This window comes from Rhamphochromis longiceps, linkage group LG3, assembly GCF_057381845.1.
Source record: "Rhamphochromis longiceps isolate RC_006_pf linkage group LG3, R_longiceps_female_GT1.1, whole genome shotgun sequence".
Classification (NCBI taxonomy): Eukaryota; Metazoa; Chordata; class Actinopteri; order Cichliformes; family Cichlidae; genus Rhamphochromis; species Rhamphochromis longiceps.
Genome location: NC_140559.1, coordinates 17023949 through 17040145, shown reverse-complemented (window position 1 = coordinate 17040145; position 16197 = coordinate 17023949). Strand labels below are relative to the sequence as shown.

Genomic DNA, 16197 nt, shown 5'->3' with positions numbered 1-16197 from the left:
ATTTCAGTTTTCTCTTTATCTTTGTCAGCTGTATGGTTTGCTTACCCTCAGTATCCATGAACACTGTTACTGGGATCAGTGTTTTTGTTTATAAGATCAAATTTGACCTCATTATGTGAGTTTGAGCTTTGGACCAAAAAACTTCAACAACACTAATCCTCAATCAGCTGTTTCAGTAAAATTACATGCAAGTATAAACTGATCCCATCGTTCATGCATCAATTTGTAGCTGACAGATTCCTAGTTGCCTAGGTAACCATCTAATGTATTAACTACTGGTATTTTTGTCACTCAGCAGAACGATTTAATGTCATTGGTAATTGTTTTAATAGCTCTCAAAGATAAGAAAAGTTTACCTCGGTACTCCCTGACTTCACATCAGTGATCAGTTATTTCCTCGACTGAGTTTTGTTGAAAAAGTGTAGCTGCTGGTTTTGAATGTTTGGCCTTTGAACTCTGACTGTATTTTCCTGCTACACACACAGGATTAGAAAAGCTTGAAAACTCAGTGTTCACAGAGTCTGATCAGGCTCGTCTCCACAGAGTGATGGAGCTTCCTCCGGCGCAGGATCGTTGAGTTAGACTCCATGTCAGTGTTTAAAGTGCTGTTCAGTGTATACCTCCTGGAGTTGGTGCCATGATGGCTGTGTCTGTTGTTTTTCCTCAGGAGGACAGCGGAACACAGGACTGCAGGACACACGGGGTGTGTGTAGGCACAGGAGCAGAGAAGAGGACACGTCACGGGAGTCGAGGGTGATTGTCAGTGATTCTCAGTGATTGTGTTACAGTGGATGAACAACTTGTGCCTTTCAGAAGGAAGACCCAGCTTCTGCAGTATATGCAGAGCAAGCATACAAAAAATTCATTTTTACAGCATTTTTGATCCCTCATTAGTTCATAAAGTACAGATACAAAGAATAAAACATTTTGAAACAACTACAAAATAAAAGATTATGACACATAAAATAACAAAAACAAATAATAGTAATTAAAATTATCATAAGAAAGGAAATAGACTTTAGAAACACTGAAATTTCTAAAGTCTCCACTAAATCAGGGTCAGATGTGTGTGGAACCTACAGGTGTGGTGTCGTCCTGATAGGACGTTTGCTGGATGCGAATTATCATGTGCAATGCTCCAGTTTGACCTCACGGGGGCAGTGTTGTTTTACACTCAGACTGCAGGACATGACAACAGTGTTGGAGTGTGAAAGTAAAGCAGCTTTTCTCTCAGTGTATGCAGAGGGATTTCTGATGACATCAAACTGTTTGTGTGTCTGTTGTCACAGCAGCAGCCATCAGTGACAGCAGCACACAAAAGCAACACAACAGCAGGTTCAGATACTCAGAGGAACAATTCATTTCAATGTCTGACCAGTTTGTAGTTTGTGTTTGAGTTCAGTTTAAAAACTTTAAAATACTGATCACAAGTTTCAAACAAACAACACATAAGAACATCTGGGCGATCGTGGCTCAAGAGTTGGGAGTTCGCCTTGTAATCAGAAGGTTGCCGGCTCAAGCAGTCTTGGTCGTTGTGTCCTTGGGCAAGACACTTCAGCCGTTGCCTACTGGTGGTGGTCAGAGGGCCCGGTGGCGCCAGTGTCCGGCAGCCTCGCCTCTGTCAGTGCGCCCCAGGGTGGCTGTGGCTACGATGTAGCTGCCATCACCAGTGTGTGAATGTGTGTGTGAATGGGTGGATGACTGGATATGTAAAGCGCTTTGGGGTCCTTAGGGACTAGAAAAGCGCTATATAAATACAGGCCATTTACCATAACATACGTTGGAAACAAACACAGACAGAGTGAAACTGTGTTTGTTTCCTTCCTGGTTTCCCGGTTTTTGTATGTTTGTCACACTTAAATGTTTCAGATCAAACACATTAAAATATTAAACAAGGAAAATACAAAATAAAGATTGTAAATGGAGGCGTTTGTTATTAAGGGAACAAATCCAAAGCTACATCTTCCTGATCTGAAACATGTAAGTGTGACAAATATACAAGGAACAGGAAATCAGTTTGAACAGCAAACCATCAACCTTTTTTAATAAACAGTCTGAAAGTCCTAAAACACCAATGAGGTGAAGGAAATTTCGACAATTTTTTGAAATTTTCACACACCTTCATGCTCAAGCTTGACCTCAGTGAAAACTCCACTGAGGTCAAGGAAAGGTCACTAGGAGAACTGATAAGGAGTTAGGAAATAACAGAGCCGTGTGCTGAGAATGACCTTACACACTCTTTCATTAACAACGTGATGCTGGATGTCCACAGGGTTAAAACTACAATTACCAGAAGATGGACTACAAAACGTGCATCTTACTTTTCCACAGTGTGTCTGACCCTGCTGTTTGAAAAATACGTGTTCACAACAAAGGCTGAAATTATAAAGCAGATTTAGAGACAGATTTACTAACATGTGCAGCAGCCTCGTCACATCTGTATCTGTAAGAGTTTCACTGTCAGGACAAAAAACTTAAACGAGTCACACAGATGTGAATTACAAAGACTGTTTTACTGTAACTGCAGGTGTTGTGCCCTTAAACAGGGGAAATGGTGAGGAGAGGTGAAAGAGCGGCACAGACACGCAGCTCTCACTCTCACTCGTCTGTATTGAGTTTCAGAAGCAATACAACCAAAACAATATTCTTATGGATGCACTCAGTCTCAGGACAACTGTATCCAAACTAAGTCACTATTGTTCGCTGCATTAGCTGATGAGAATACTTTAGATAACATGAACTGTAGCATTAGACAAAAACATCTTTTTAACTCGCACATGTTAGCTGACACAGTCACTAACTTTCCACAGCAATGAAATAATACTTTAAGTACTGCATGTCTTTCAGTAGTTAACTTATACAGATAGTAACAGAAAAATCTTCACACAATATGGCGGAGCAATAGCAAAAACTAGCATACGCAGCAACAGAGATTAACTGGAACTTCTCAGCAAAATAGTCTGCAATTCACATCTTCCGCTACAATGAACAATGATAACAATGTAATAATCAACAGTAACACACATTTATACAGATTTGTGCATGACAGTTACCTTAAACAGGGGAAATAGTGAGGAGAGGTGAAAGAGCGGCACAGACACGCAGCTCTCACTCTCACTCGTCTGTATTGAGTGAAGGAGGAAGCGCGCGAACCCACCTACTGGAGCCCTGAGGCATTAACAATGGATCGACGCACAATCAACCCAGGCAAAACTTTCACTACTTATCTCCCTCTATATCCCCACTGCATATTCTATTCGAAAACAGTCAAAGCAACAAATAAAACATTAATAAGGGCATGACATGAAATGTAAGGAACAGAGATGTACAACTTCAAAACTAATCAAATTTATGATCCACCACACAGGAAGTGAAACTACCCTGCCTCATGCCCATTTGCCTGTGGCAGTTGCTGCTGGGAGTTTATTACTGGGAGGGAGATGTTATCAGAGTTATCAGAGCTTCATCGGCTCAGAGTCGTTATCGCAGCACCAAAACTTTGTCTCTGTCAGTGAACTGGAATGAGCTGGATCTGAAACAAAGGCAGCTGTTACTGTGTTAGATTAACGTCTGCATGTTGAAACATCTTATTAAAAGTAAAGATGTGCACATACAGGCACGTGTCACAGTGACGCTGAGGATCCTCAGAGTAAAGAGCATTTACATGCAAATCTTTATTAAAACTTACATACTGCTCATGTTTCATTCATTCACAGAAGGAATTCACTCATTATCATTGTTTCTTTCATTTAAATAAACAACAACAACCAAAACTCTTATTTACAGACATACAAACACAGTGTTGATGAAGGCAACACATGAACCAAGCTGTTTAAAGAAGGTCACAGAGTGAAGAGTACAGAAGTCGAACAGGGTGGAGCAGTTCAGTGATGTAGGTGGAGGCTTCACACTGTCAGGCCATGAAAATAGGAACTGTTGTGGCCATTTTAGAGATAAAGTTTCTCCGTGACTGCAGCTGCTACATCTGTTAGGTCGTCCATGTTTTCTACGGTCATCGTTCAGTACTATTGTTGGCCTCTATAATATATGCAAATATATGTGGGTTTTTAACCTTTTCGATTAAATAATATACAATGCTCTGATTGAGTACAGCTCTGCTATCACGTGCTTTAGATAATAAGACTGTTTGTTGTGACTCTCTTTCCCCTCATTCAAGGCCGCGTTGATCAAAGATTGTTGACTTTTGCTTAACTGGGTGAAGGGACACTTTCTCGTGATTGTGCACAGAACACACACAACCAGTGTTTGGTAAGTTACTTTAAATTAGTAACTTAGTTACATTACTAGTTACTTCTATCAAAAGTAACTCAGTTACTTCAAGTTACTCATTACTTTCAAAGTAACTAGTTACTAGGGAATGTAACTTTGGTTTTACTCAGAATTCTCTTGTTAATGTGTTGCTTCCGTAACTGAATACCAGCCAGACTGCCAGTCTTCTAACTTGCTTACTTGCCACAAGTGCACTGTGCCACCTACCAATAGAAAGGAAAAAATAATGTGCACATTTCCACGAGAGAAATCCCACGCCTGGACCGTTGTTGACCGCCGCCATGATTCTAGCCTGCTTTTTACAACCAACACAAAAACTGCAGTCGTGGTGCTTTGATTGTACTCAGAACTCGGAAATTCTGCTTCTGAATAGGAAGATGTAGGTAACACCAGACTGCAGATCAGCTGCATACAGAGCTGGACTGCGACAAAAAAAATCAGCCCGGGCATTTAGACTAGAGACCGGCCCACCATTATAGGAAAAATCATAAAGCCTTTGAATGAAAACAAACGCTGTTGTGACAGTGATGTACACTGTTCTGATGGTATATATGTATCAATCTATCAATCGTTTGTTGTAAGATTCAGATAATTATTTTTTTTAATGCTAGATATTTTAAATGAGAATAAGAAAGAAAAGTATTTCTTTGTGCCCCCCTTTCCCTGTTAATGCCCTACCTGGCCCCCTGGCAACACTTTGCTAGACCCGCCCCTGCACAGTTACCAGCTGTCAGCTACTTAGAAAAGTACGAACGAATAACGAGCCTATCTAAATCCCAGTAATGATTAACGCGTTCCTGATTTTGGTATAATAACTAGTTACCGTGCTCGTTACCACAATAATAACGTAGTTACTGTAACGCATTAGTCCCAACACTGCACACAACACACACACACACACACACACACACACACAAACATAGGCATGTACACTGACACAGACCTGCACTCACCCCCTCCAAACATCTTCCTTTGCAAGTTAACGTGAGGGTTCCCGATGGTCAGGGACAAATGCAATCACATGGCAGGTGCTGTAAATGGACCAAACTTCAGTCACGAGAACAACTGAGATAATCCAGCCACAATACGATGAGTCTAGTCTTTAATTTACTGCTGTATGTGTTGGCTGTAGTTACATTACAAGGTTTTAAAAACTGAGCTTTAAAACGAACGATGGAAACAAAGACCAAGAGAGTCTGACAGTGATCACTGCCTCGTTTTAGGGGCCTGTTCAGATTAAAAAGAGCAAAGAGATACAAAGAATTTAAACATGTTAAAAACACAACAGCCTTGATAAACACAGAGTAGTTTGGACCTGGACGAAGGGTTCATGACTTAATGACTGGATTTCCAACCTGCTGTGAATGTTTTAATGCAGTACAGTTGTTATTATTATCACTTGTCACATCCTGTTTATGACAGTTAAATTAAATATAATTAGTATAAGAAATAAAAACTTCTCATGTAAACTGTATATGGTGTTAAATACTACTATAATGTCGGTCATAAGGTGGTACTTTAAGAGCCATATATTTTATAAGGTGGTACTTATTGTGAAAAGTTTGAAGACCACTGCTGTAAACAAAGCAGCACGTCTGAGGTGCAGGCCACACCTTTTCTTATTCTATAACACGTGTTTTTTTCTCAGAAACTTATTATTATTGCATGCAATAATAATAAGTATAACATAATAATAATAACATGCAATTATTTTTGCATGTTGGGTCAGGAGCATACCCACTGTTCTCTCTGCTCCCGGGCTATAGAGGAAACCCTGCATCCTCCACCATGGTTTCAAAGCTCCAGCCGAATACTGACCATGCCGCTGTCAGCTGTCACACACTATTCTCACTGAGAAAAACTGGTAAACATTATAAACTTCTATTCACATTTAGAATAACTGATTAGGCCATTTTATTCATTTGCTACCATTAAAAATCCATGAATTAAAAAAAACAGGACCACCAACATGAATGTAGAAAGACGTTCTTTCATGTTTACCTTTTAAATAGGTTTGCTTACAAAGACATCATGAACGTCTTTAAACACTGACTTCCCACATAAACCATTGCTAATCCCCGTGTGTTGCACCCTCTTCCCTGTCAAATTCCAGGGTTAGTTTCCATGTTTATTTTGTGGCTTTTGAGCCCGGTCGTAACACTGTGGAACAAGTGCAGATTTTTCAGTGTAGAGGAAGGGGTCTCTCTCCTCCCATTTACTTTTATACATGTAAGAGGATTTTTATGAAATACAATATAATCAAGTGTGCCTTATATTCAAGTGTTCATATATTTTCACATAACCGAGCCTATTGTTAAAGAGAACATGATGCATTCTTTACTTCAGTGTCTGTGATGTCAGATAAAGCATGATATACTTCTGTATTCTTTACTCCAGTGTGTGTAAGGTCAGATAAGCTGAGCTAATGCCTAAACTCTCCCCGACTTCTCGCAGAAGAGGAAGTACTATGTAACCTGCTTTGCCCTATAAATAAAGCAAGCAAGCCTGCAATCGGTGTGTGTGTCTTCTCAGAGGCACCCACCCGTGCGCACGTTTAAAAACTCTCTGAGTTGGTCTGCAGTGTCTTATTTCTCTTATTTGTGATAGAACAAATGTCAACCCCTGACAATACAGCAGCGACAGCAGGAAGTGCGACCTTTGATGCAACTAGTCCACTAGTAAACTAGTAATATTTGTACAGTATTTTTCCACAAGAGTTTTGTATTTGTCTGGATTTTAACTGATTACATTTCATTAGTGGCTTTTCCCAAAGCTAGTCACCGATTGAAGTTAACCAAATCATTTTCAAATTATTCAAGGTGTTAATGTTGGACTAGCCTTTTCTTTGAACTGATTATTTACGAGCTTTCATAGGATCTCAGAAGCATCTAAAAGTTCAAAGATCTTTTCAAATAACGTGTTTGCCAGTATGATTGTTAATTTACAAATTGAAGAAAGGCTAATATTTGCTGTGCAAATAAACATTTGTGATAGTCAGGCTCCTTCACTGTCAAAGGAAGAGTTAAGGAGTGGTCAGAGAGAGGAGACCACTCCCCCAATAAGAATTACTTATAACCTGAACAGAAACTAAACTAAAATTCACTTCTGTCTGATCATCTCACGATGCAGATCCTTGTGCTGATCCTTGGGATCGTGCTGCTCCCTAAAGGCAAGTTTTTGTTCAGTTATCTGTTCTTTTAAAGGAAGTGTGTACTCTAATAGTCAATGAAACTTTTTTAAATTGCTTTTACAACATGTACAACCCAGCAATGTGTCTACTTCCTGTAAATGATTTTTTTTGTTCTTTGTTTGAATCTATTTTAGTCAGTGTTTCATAATTTATCCACACAGTTAATGCAAGAGAACATGATTTAACTCTCTTTTTATAAAATATTTTGTGGTTTTTCAGCCTGCCCATTGAAATGCTATGATTGCATACCTGGAACATCTGGAGTCTGCACTGAGACAAAAGATTGTCCTTCGTCCCATACTCGCTGTGGTTCAACCAGAATTAATACAAAAATGGGTAAGATTTTATTTTATAGTTCTTCTTCTTTTCTTTTTTGACCTTACTGAGTTAACAGTGGTTCCTCTTTGGTTTCAGGTGTTTTGGAAAATAAACGTGTGTGGAGAACCTGTTTTACACCTGATGAGTGCTTCAATGGCTCAGTCAACCTTGGATTTTCCCAAGCTGTAATTAACACCATGTGTTGCACCTCTGATCTTTGCAACTCTCAAGATGTCCCTGGTAATTCACACCATGTTTCTTGGTATTGTGGAATAGTATTTCCTGTTGTGATAAATAACTAGATTTTATTAATTATGTGAAAAAAGTTACAAAATGAGGTTTAAGACAATTTATTTTTTCACTCACCAAGTTCACTTGATGAGAAAGAATCCAGTATTTGCGTATCTGAAGTTTTTTGGCACTTGATGAAATAATCAATGAAAGAAATATGACATATATTTTTGTGCTTCATAGATTGGAGCATCTCCTCTCCAAATGGGAAAAAGTGCTTCCAGTGTGATGAAAAGGACTGCACCAAAACTCTCACCTGCAATGGAAATGAGGACTACTGCATCTCAGCAGCAGGTAATGGGCCTACAGCATTACGTTTCTGCATGTTTCTTCTTTTCTGCTTAGAGGAACATTCAGTGATTCTTTTTTCAAACTTGTAGTTGAATAATTTCTGTTTTCTCAGTGAAAGCAGGAGTGACAACTACTAAAGTAAAGGGCTGTGCCTCCAAGACAATTTGTTCAAATTCAGCAACTGAACAGCTCTCAGCAGTCATTGGAGGAGAAATCAGCTGCTGCCAGGGTGACCTCTGCAACAGAGCCAGCAGTACAACAGCCCACCTCCTGCTTTTTGTGTCCCCGCTGATCTCTTTGGTCTTTTTCTCTTAGCTGACGGGGAAAAAGATCACAGCCCAGTTTTCTTTAAACCACTTATTTACCAAGAGTTGGATGAAAATATAGTTTCATGAATAACAGTCTTTACTTTTTATCCTTCCTCAAATATTTTAAAATTTGCTCCTTTAATTTCTTTAAGTCCTTTATACATTTATACTGTTTTCTTTAACATTTCTAAAACATTTTGACGTACAAAGTGTGTATACTCATTATTATGTTACTTGAACTCTCCCAGCAGCTTCTATGAATGACACGCACACTGATGATGTAGATGTAGAGTCAATGTTCATTTGAATGTGGCAGCTTCAGTCTTGGTGACACATCAGATTAACCTGTACTGACACACAACTGTTTTAGCTGATCTTGGCTCTGTAGAAGCTTTAGCACCACTTCTTAAAAGATTTAAGTGAGTCTATGTAGATATTTAAGCCTGAAGAATTTTTGTGCCTTGTGGATTAGAGAAAATCTCAAATAAATGTATACCTGTGCACCCAAGTCTTGTTCTTTTAAGAATCTAAAGATATATGTTGTACAATCATTCAATTCTGGAAAATATCAGCGAGATAATTACAAATCTTCAAACATCATCTGGTTCCAGTAGCACAACATGTGTACATAATTATACGTACAGTACAAGCCAAGCAGGGAAACATAGACAGAGAGGGAAAAAAGACGTTTCCACCTCTGCCAAGAGAGAAATTTTAATGAAGCAGAAATATCAAATGAACGCAATTAATAAGACAACAATTCAGTTCTTTAAAGAAGTTTTAACAGAATCGCTCAGCAAGATCAGGATTAAAAGAATAATGCAACACGGCTGTTATTCTTCTTTAATTGTGGAGTTTTATGAGATGAAAACTACACTGCTACATTTAACACAGAGGTCACATTATGAGTGACTTTGTGTTACACAAATAAAACATGGATAATGTCCACATGAAGAATTCTTTAAAATGTCATATGTTACACACTTTGATTAAAAAGAATTAGGCAGCTTTGTGAGTCTGCCTTTACTGTATCTTCTGCAATATATAAAAACACTTTTATACACTTGTACACAGTTTCTTAGGCGCACTGCATTATGGTGAGTGGCCTGGCTTGTTTCAAACTCGAAACACCGATACTTCTTACAGTAGCATAGATGAAATAAACATAAACAGAAGATGTGATTCCCAGGTCTGAATCCACTGTGATTACAGCCCAGTACAGGTGGAGATCCACCACAGCGCCACGAGGTTTCCACACGAACGGGCAAATTAGCTCCAGCTGCTAATTGGTAGCATCATGGCTAATCTACATCACTACCAGTAATATACAGTAACCACACATAATGGGAATTAACAGCCAACTTTCACACATTCCCTGCAACCGTGTGGCCTTATCTCTAGACCAAGGTCAAACTATTTACTGTTTTTACCTCTTTACCTGCAAATATATGGACATAGTATATTGTTACACACTTGTAAATGTCTCATTGGAGACTGGCACACACATTATTTTGCAACAACTAAATAATATAAAATATTTGAACCATCAGAACATTTTAACCAAATACAATGTTGTAAATAAAAGATTACAGGGGCAGCGTTTCTTGTTTTTGTCGATAAAGCTTTTCATGTCCTTACAAGTGCTATTTTTTCTCCTGCTTAAAAATTTGGTTAGTGACAGTCCCTGGATAAGCAGAGGAAGATGGATGGATTAAATTTGCTTGGTAACTTATCCACAAGGCGCTCAGTCATTCAAGTTAGCCAAATCACATTCAAAATATGCAAAGGTGTGTGATCGTGTGTACAGCGTCTCTTTATGTCTGTCTCCACGTTGGTTGAGTGTGGAGTGCACATGAGAGCATGAGGGTGGGAATGGATGTTTGTGTCTGTGTGTGCCTGTATGTCTGTGTCTATATGTCAGGTTGGGTATCAGACGCCACCTCTCTGGGGACATCTCAGGCCCTCCAAGGTTTGGAGGCCTATCTCCCCCCACCACCACTTCCCCTGCCAGTGGCGGACTCCCTCAGACATCGGTGCGTTGGTGGTTCTTTGTGTCTGGGGATGGGCGTCCAGGTACACGCCGGCTCACTCCTTGGCGGCCGCTTATCGGGGCCTGGAGCCTGGGGCTCGCTCGGGCCACTTCGGAGGTGGGGTGCCCTCAGCCTCTCGGCCTGGGGCTCGGTCACTCAGGCACAGCTGGCTGCCGGCGGAGCTCACGGGCACGTCACTGCAACTCCCCCTGGCTTCTGCTCCGCGGCTGCTGGGTGAACCCTCATCTGGGACTCTCCTCAGCTCTTTCTGGGACAGTGGCGCAGCTGCCCCTCTGTTGGTCTTCCTTGGTCTCTTGTGTTCTGGGGGCCTCTGGATGTCTGGAGTTTTGATCTCCTCCATCCCTGCTTCATGCCCTGGAGGACGGGGCTGTGGCCCCCCCACACCCTCTAGCAGATCATTACATGAAGGAACCTTTTAAAAAAACAAAAAACAAGCGCGTCCATGCTCACAGGTGTACACACGGGTGATCACACCCACAAACTACACCCTTTTGGCTCCTACCTCAAAGCACACTGTGTTCTGTTGATCTTATGTGCTGCACAATAATGTTTAATATTTAGTATTTACTGTCATATTCCCATATATCATTGTGATGTTGTTTATTCTATTACTCTTGTTCTCTTCTGCTTGCTTTCTTTTTTCTTTCTCAGCAGGTGATCCAGGTGACTGATATATGCATTTCTTTTTTTTTCTGCCCATTCTGTTGGTTTTTGTTTTTTGCCCTTCTCCCCCGTCCCTCTTCTCAGTTGTTTCTCTTTCCCTCTTTCTTTCTCTCCTTCTTTCTCCAGTCAAGTCTGTCCCGTATACAGCAAGTGAAAATAAAATAAACAATAAAAGGTGAATCAAATGGACCATTACGGCAAGGCTGGGATGGTCAATTTGGTAAAGTAAATCCGTTGGGCATCTTTCTTCGCCTTTAGACAATAATTCTGATGCAAAAGAGCTAAACGGGACAGGCAAAAAAAATAAAAAATAAATAATAATAATAATAATTTGATAAATAATAAAATATTAATAAAAACTGGAGGTTTTTTTAGAACTTAGATTTTAAGCTATTTATGCCTTTTTTGCTGCTCTTTTTTAAACTTATTCCCTTTAAACTGTATTTATTCTTTTTAAAATATATTGGTTATTGCACTGTAGAGGCTGCTGAGGAACAGTATTTCGTTTCAGGCTGTGTAACACGAAATGACAATAACCAATAAAGTCTTGAGAGCTGCCATCATTGTTCCAGCAGGAGGCAGTAAAACACCAAACTGCACCTGTTGTGCTGAAAAGGTGTGAGCATGTGCAGTAACCCAGTAAGTTACCTGAATATCTCTCACACACACACACACACACACACACACACACACACACACACACACACACACACACACACACACACACACACACACACACACACACACACAGTACTGATACTAATGACTCGCTCTCACATCTATTTGGGTTTAATGTCAGGGTATATTTGTGGATGAAAGTTTTGGTAGGACACATGATGTGGACAGTCTGGTAATCCCAGAATATTTTAATGTAAGAAAACTCCAGACAGCTCTGGAGAAAGTTTCAGAGTAAAAGCCCTGGAGTGTTTTACATGTTATTCTGTTGGATTAAATCTGACGGAGCTGATTCATAAACACTTCACTGCCAGGTATCAGGTGACCTGCAGAGACTGATCCTACAAACACTCAGAAACAGAGTAAACCAAACTGCACCACAGTGATCAGACGAAACCTTCCTGACATGAACACAGCTCCTCAGTAAAAACTGTGAACCAGCAGAGAGACTACACCCAGCACCATACACCACCTCTCTGACACAGTACACCCTCGGGCAGGTGGTGTCCCCATAAACAGTGTGAGAAGCTCTGATTATTTACTATGTTCAAACAAACTGAGTGTCCACAAACGTCTGAGCTCACAGTGAGAGCTGCTGGCACAGTTTGGAGGTGTTCTGCCGCCTGCTGGACACACAGAGCTACAACATGAGGATCAGAGGAGGCTGGTGCTGCTTCACCTTTAGACACAAGAAGGAGGTCAAAAAATGTAGAAACAGAGATTGTTTTTAAACCTGTAAAGGGGGAAATCCTGACGAACCAATCCACAGCCAGAAAAGAAGTCTAACTCTGTGCTGCTCCAATCAGGAATCAGCTCTGTTACTGTGTGAGTGTGTAAAGTCACAGAGTAGCTGGTTTCAAATGTATCTATAAAGTTTATTCACATTTTATTTAGGCTTCAAAAAACAGTCCAAGTTTATTTCTTTGGACTTTGTTCACTTAATGGATGTTTCCCTGCATTTCTATTTTCACACAGTTTATTTCTTACAGCAGGAAAACTGAACAGAATGTATGTAAGAGGTCAGAGTGAGGATGACGTCACTTAATACAGGAAATACATGTTTGTCTGTTTTGATGATGAAGGACTTCTTCAGCTCTGTAAACAGCTACACTTGAGAGGACAGAGGTGATTTCATGGATCAATAACAATGTGTTTATCAGCTTTCATCATCGCAGTGCAGACATGACGTCAGATCTATCAGAGTGAAGGCCGTCTCTCTGATGACGTCACAGAGCAGAGTCCTTCTGTCCAATAAAGGATCTCAGATCAGCTGCTGCCATCTTGTGGCCACAGTTGGTTACTGTCTCTGAAAGTTGTCTCATGTTTCCTGTTGTCCTGCTAACAAAGGCTGGAGCTCATCATGCTGAGAGGGCAGCAGCATTTTGTGGCTCTTCACACATGTTCATTATATTCTGATGATCCTGGATGGAGACAAACTACAGATAAGTGTGTTCAGCCCAACTAGTTTATCTCATTACAGCAGTTTGATGTTTCCCTTTGAATCCCCCTGAAGATCCTGACAGTGAAGCACGTACATAATACTCCAGCCTTTCAACTCTGAGCTTATTTAGTTCTATTAACACACTGAAATCTCATTTGTGTCATGAAGAAAGTCTTTAATCAAACAGAATTCAAAGAGCAGAAACATTTCATATATGGAGTTAAACATGAATCATTGTTTCAACAACATATTTATTGTTGTCATAAACAGACAAGAAGACAACAACAAACTGCTCCTCCCATTCAACACATGTCAGTCCATATCCCAGCAAACTAAATCATCTCCATTTACACATCAAATAGAAACATGAATTGATTGATTGATTGGTAATTTATTTCAACATGTGAACAATATACAAGTACATTTAGAAAAGAAATAAGAGAGAAAAAAATACTATACAAATTACATACAAAAAACATTCTGATTAATTTACATGTTGAAAGGGAGTGGGAAGAAGTATACACTTATTTAATCCCACCCCTGTCCCATAAATTATCAGTGAATATTTAGTCAGCATCCTTACTGATATAATTTGTAATAAAGATAGTGAACAGATTTCTGATATACTATATACTATAATATCACATCATGAATTTATTGTTTGTTTGTTTGTTTTTAAATAGAGACATTCACATAATTTAAATATTTTCCTTTTCTTTATAGATCGAGAAGATCATATTTTTATAACTCTTTTTGAACAGTTTTATGTTTGGACATTGCTTTAATTCCATATTCAGTTTGTTCCATAGTTTCACTCCTTGAACAGAAACACAAAAGCCTTTTCTTGTAGTACGTACCTTCATTGTTTTGAAGTTACAAAAACCCCTTAAATTATAACTTCCTTCTTTCAAAAAAAAACATACTCTGAATATTACCTGGCAGTTCTTTATTTTTTGCTTTGAATAGAATTTGTGCTGTTTGGAATTTCACTATATCGTCAATTTTCAATATTTCAGACTGCAAAAATAGTGAGTTTGTAGTATGTTGTATGTTCCCTATAACCTGCATTGTGGATGATTCGAATTGCTTTCTTTTGAAGAGTAAAAAGTGAATGTAATGTGGTTTTATAGTTATTGCCCCAGACCTCTGCACAATAGCTTAAGTATGGTGAAACCAGTGAACAGTAGAGAATATGAAGTGATGTTCTGTCGAATACCTGTTTTGCCTTGTTTAGTACTGCAATGCTTCGTGATACTTTGGAATGAATATATCTTACGTGAGCTCTCCAGTTAAGTTTTTCATCTATTATTACCCCCAGAAATTTATTTTCACTGACTCTTTCAATATCAACACCATTTATTTGAATCTTTGCATTTGTATTTAAACTACTATTTCCAAATAACATCAGTTTAGATTTATTCAAATTTAATGATAATTTGTTTTTATCAAGCCAGAACTTCACTTTACTTATTTCATTAGTCATATCCTCCAATAAATTCTGCAGATCATCACCAGAGCAAAAAATGTTTGTATCGTCAGCAAAGAGAACCATTTTTAATACTTTGGACACTTTACAGATGTCGTTAATGTACAAGTTGAAGAATTTTGGACCCAAAACTGACCCTTGGGGTACTGTTGTGTTCTCCCAATTCTTTGAATCTTTGGGCTGAAGGAAGGACAATACTCGGTGTATAAATGCTCAATCAACAATCATTTATTTCCATACAATTCAACAATAAGAGCATTACAACGTCCGGACGGGAGAGATGCTACCAGAGGGTCAGGCACATGTCTCAAAATGGTGACGGGTTGCTCAGCTTTTTATACTCTCTAGTGGCCCCCAGCTAGTCGTAAAAGCCAAAACATCACATTTTTTCTCTGTTACAGCGCCTAAGTTATGACCTCAGCAGTTGTTTCTCTGCTTTCTGTAAGGTGGGGGTGTGGAATGTGGTCTATCTATCTCCCCTGTCTTTAGACACAGAGTCTCCTGCTTACAACCTTCTCTTCATGATTCAACAATTAAGCATGTCAAGAAAACAGTGTAACACATTCCCAGCAGATCAAGGATACAGAGTGATGCACATTTATCTAATGAACTAATATGTGAATATGTTCTGTTAACTCAAAAGTATAATGAGAACTAAACTACATACAGCTCACACACTCTATATTAAAGGGTATAATGTGATGTACAGCAGTATTCTAATTCAACTACTTTGATTACATATATAAGGTAACATATAATAACAGAATAATCTAATAACTCCCCCTTTTGATCTCTGAAAGAGATCACTTACAACATGCACTCCAGGGTTGCAAGGTCCAGGTTTTCTTGATCCTGAGGCCCTCTGTCCCCCTTTAACGGGTGGACCATCTGTGGGATGACCTCTGTGTTCACGCAGTTCAGATGCAAGCAAAGTTAGATTTACAACCATAACAGCAGTTACAGATGACTCTCCCATCACTCCCCAATTCTCCCACAGCTTTATTTTGGTGCTCCAGTTTTCCACTCCCATTTTAATGCCCCCTTATACCTTTCAAATGTACTTAGACTAGAACCTCTGTCTAAGGAACTTTTAACCTTTGTTTCTATTGCTGCAGCTACCAGTGTCTTCCAGTTGGGTGATTCTCAGCTTCTTTCTTCGACCTCCGGGGTTAGACCACCCTTTAGTCATTGCA

At 39.3% G+C, this 16197-nt stretch overlaps 1 protein-coding gene across 1 annotated transcript; it reads left to right on the top strand.

The window, feature by feature from the left end:
* The first annotated feature begins 7401 nt into the window (after nucleotides 1-7401).
* Nucleotides 7402-9183, top strand: LOC146673206 (phospholipase A2 inhibitor and Ly6/PLAUR domain-containing protein-like). Its single transcript, XM_085402074.1, is given in 4 exon segments — nucleotides 7402-7459; nucleotides 7700-8038; nucleotides 8273-8383; nucleotides 8493-9183. Coding segments are annotated over 4 exon segments (699 nt in total). The 5' UTR covers nucleotides 7402-7413; the 3' UTR covers nucleotides 8696-9183.
* Nucleotides 9184-16197: the final 7014 nt, after the last annotated feature.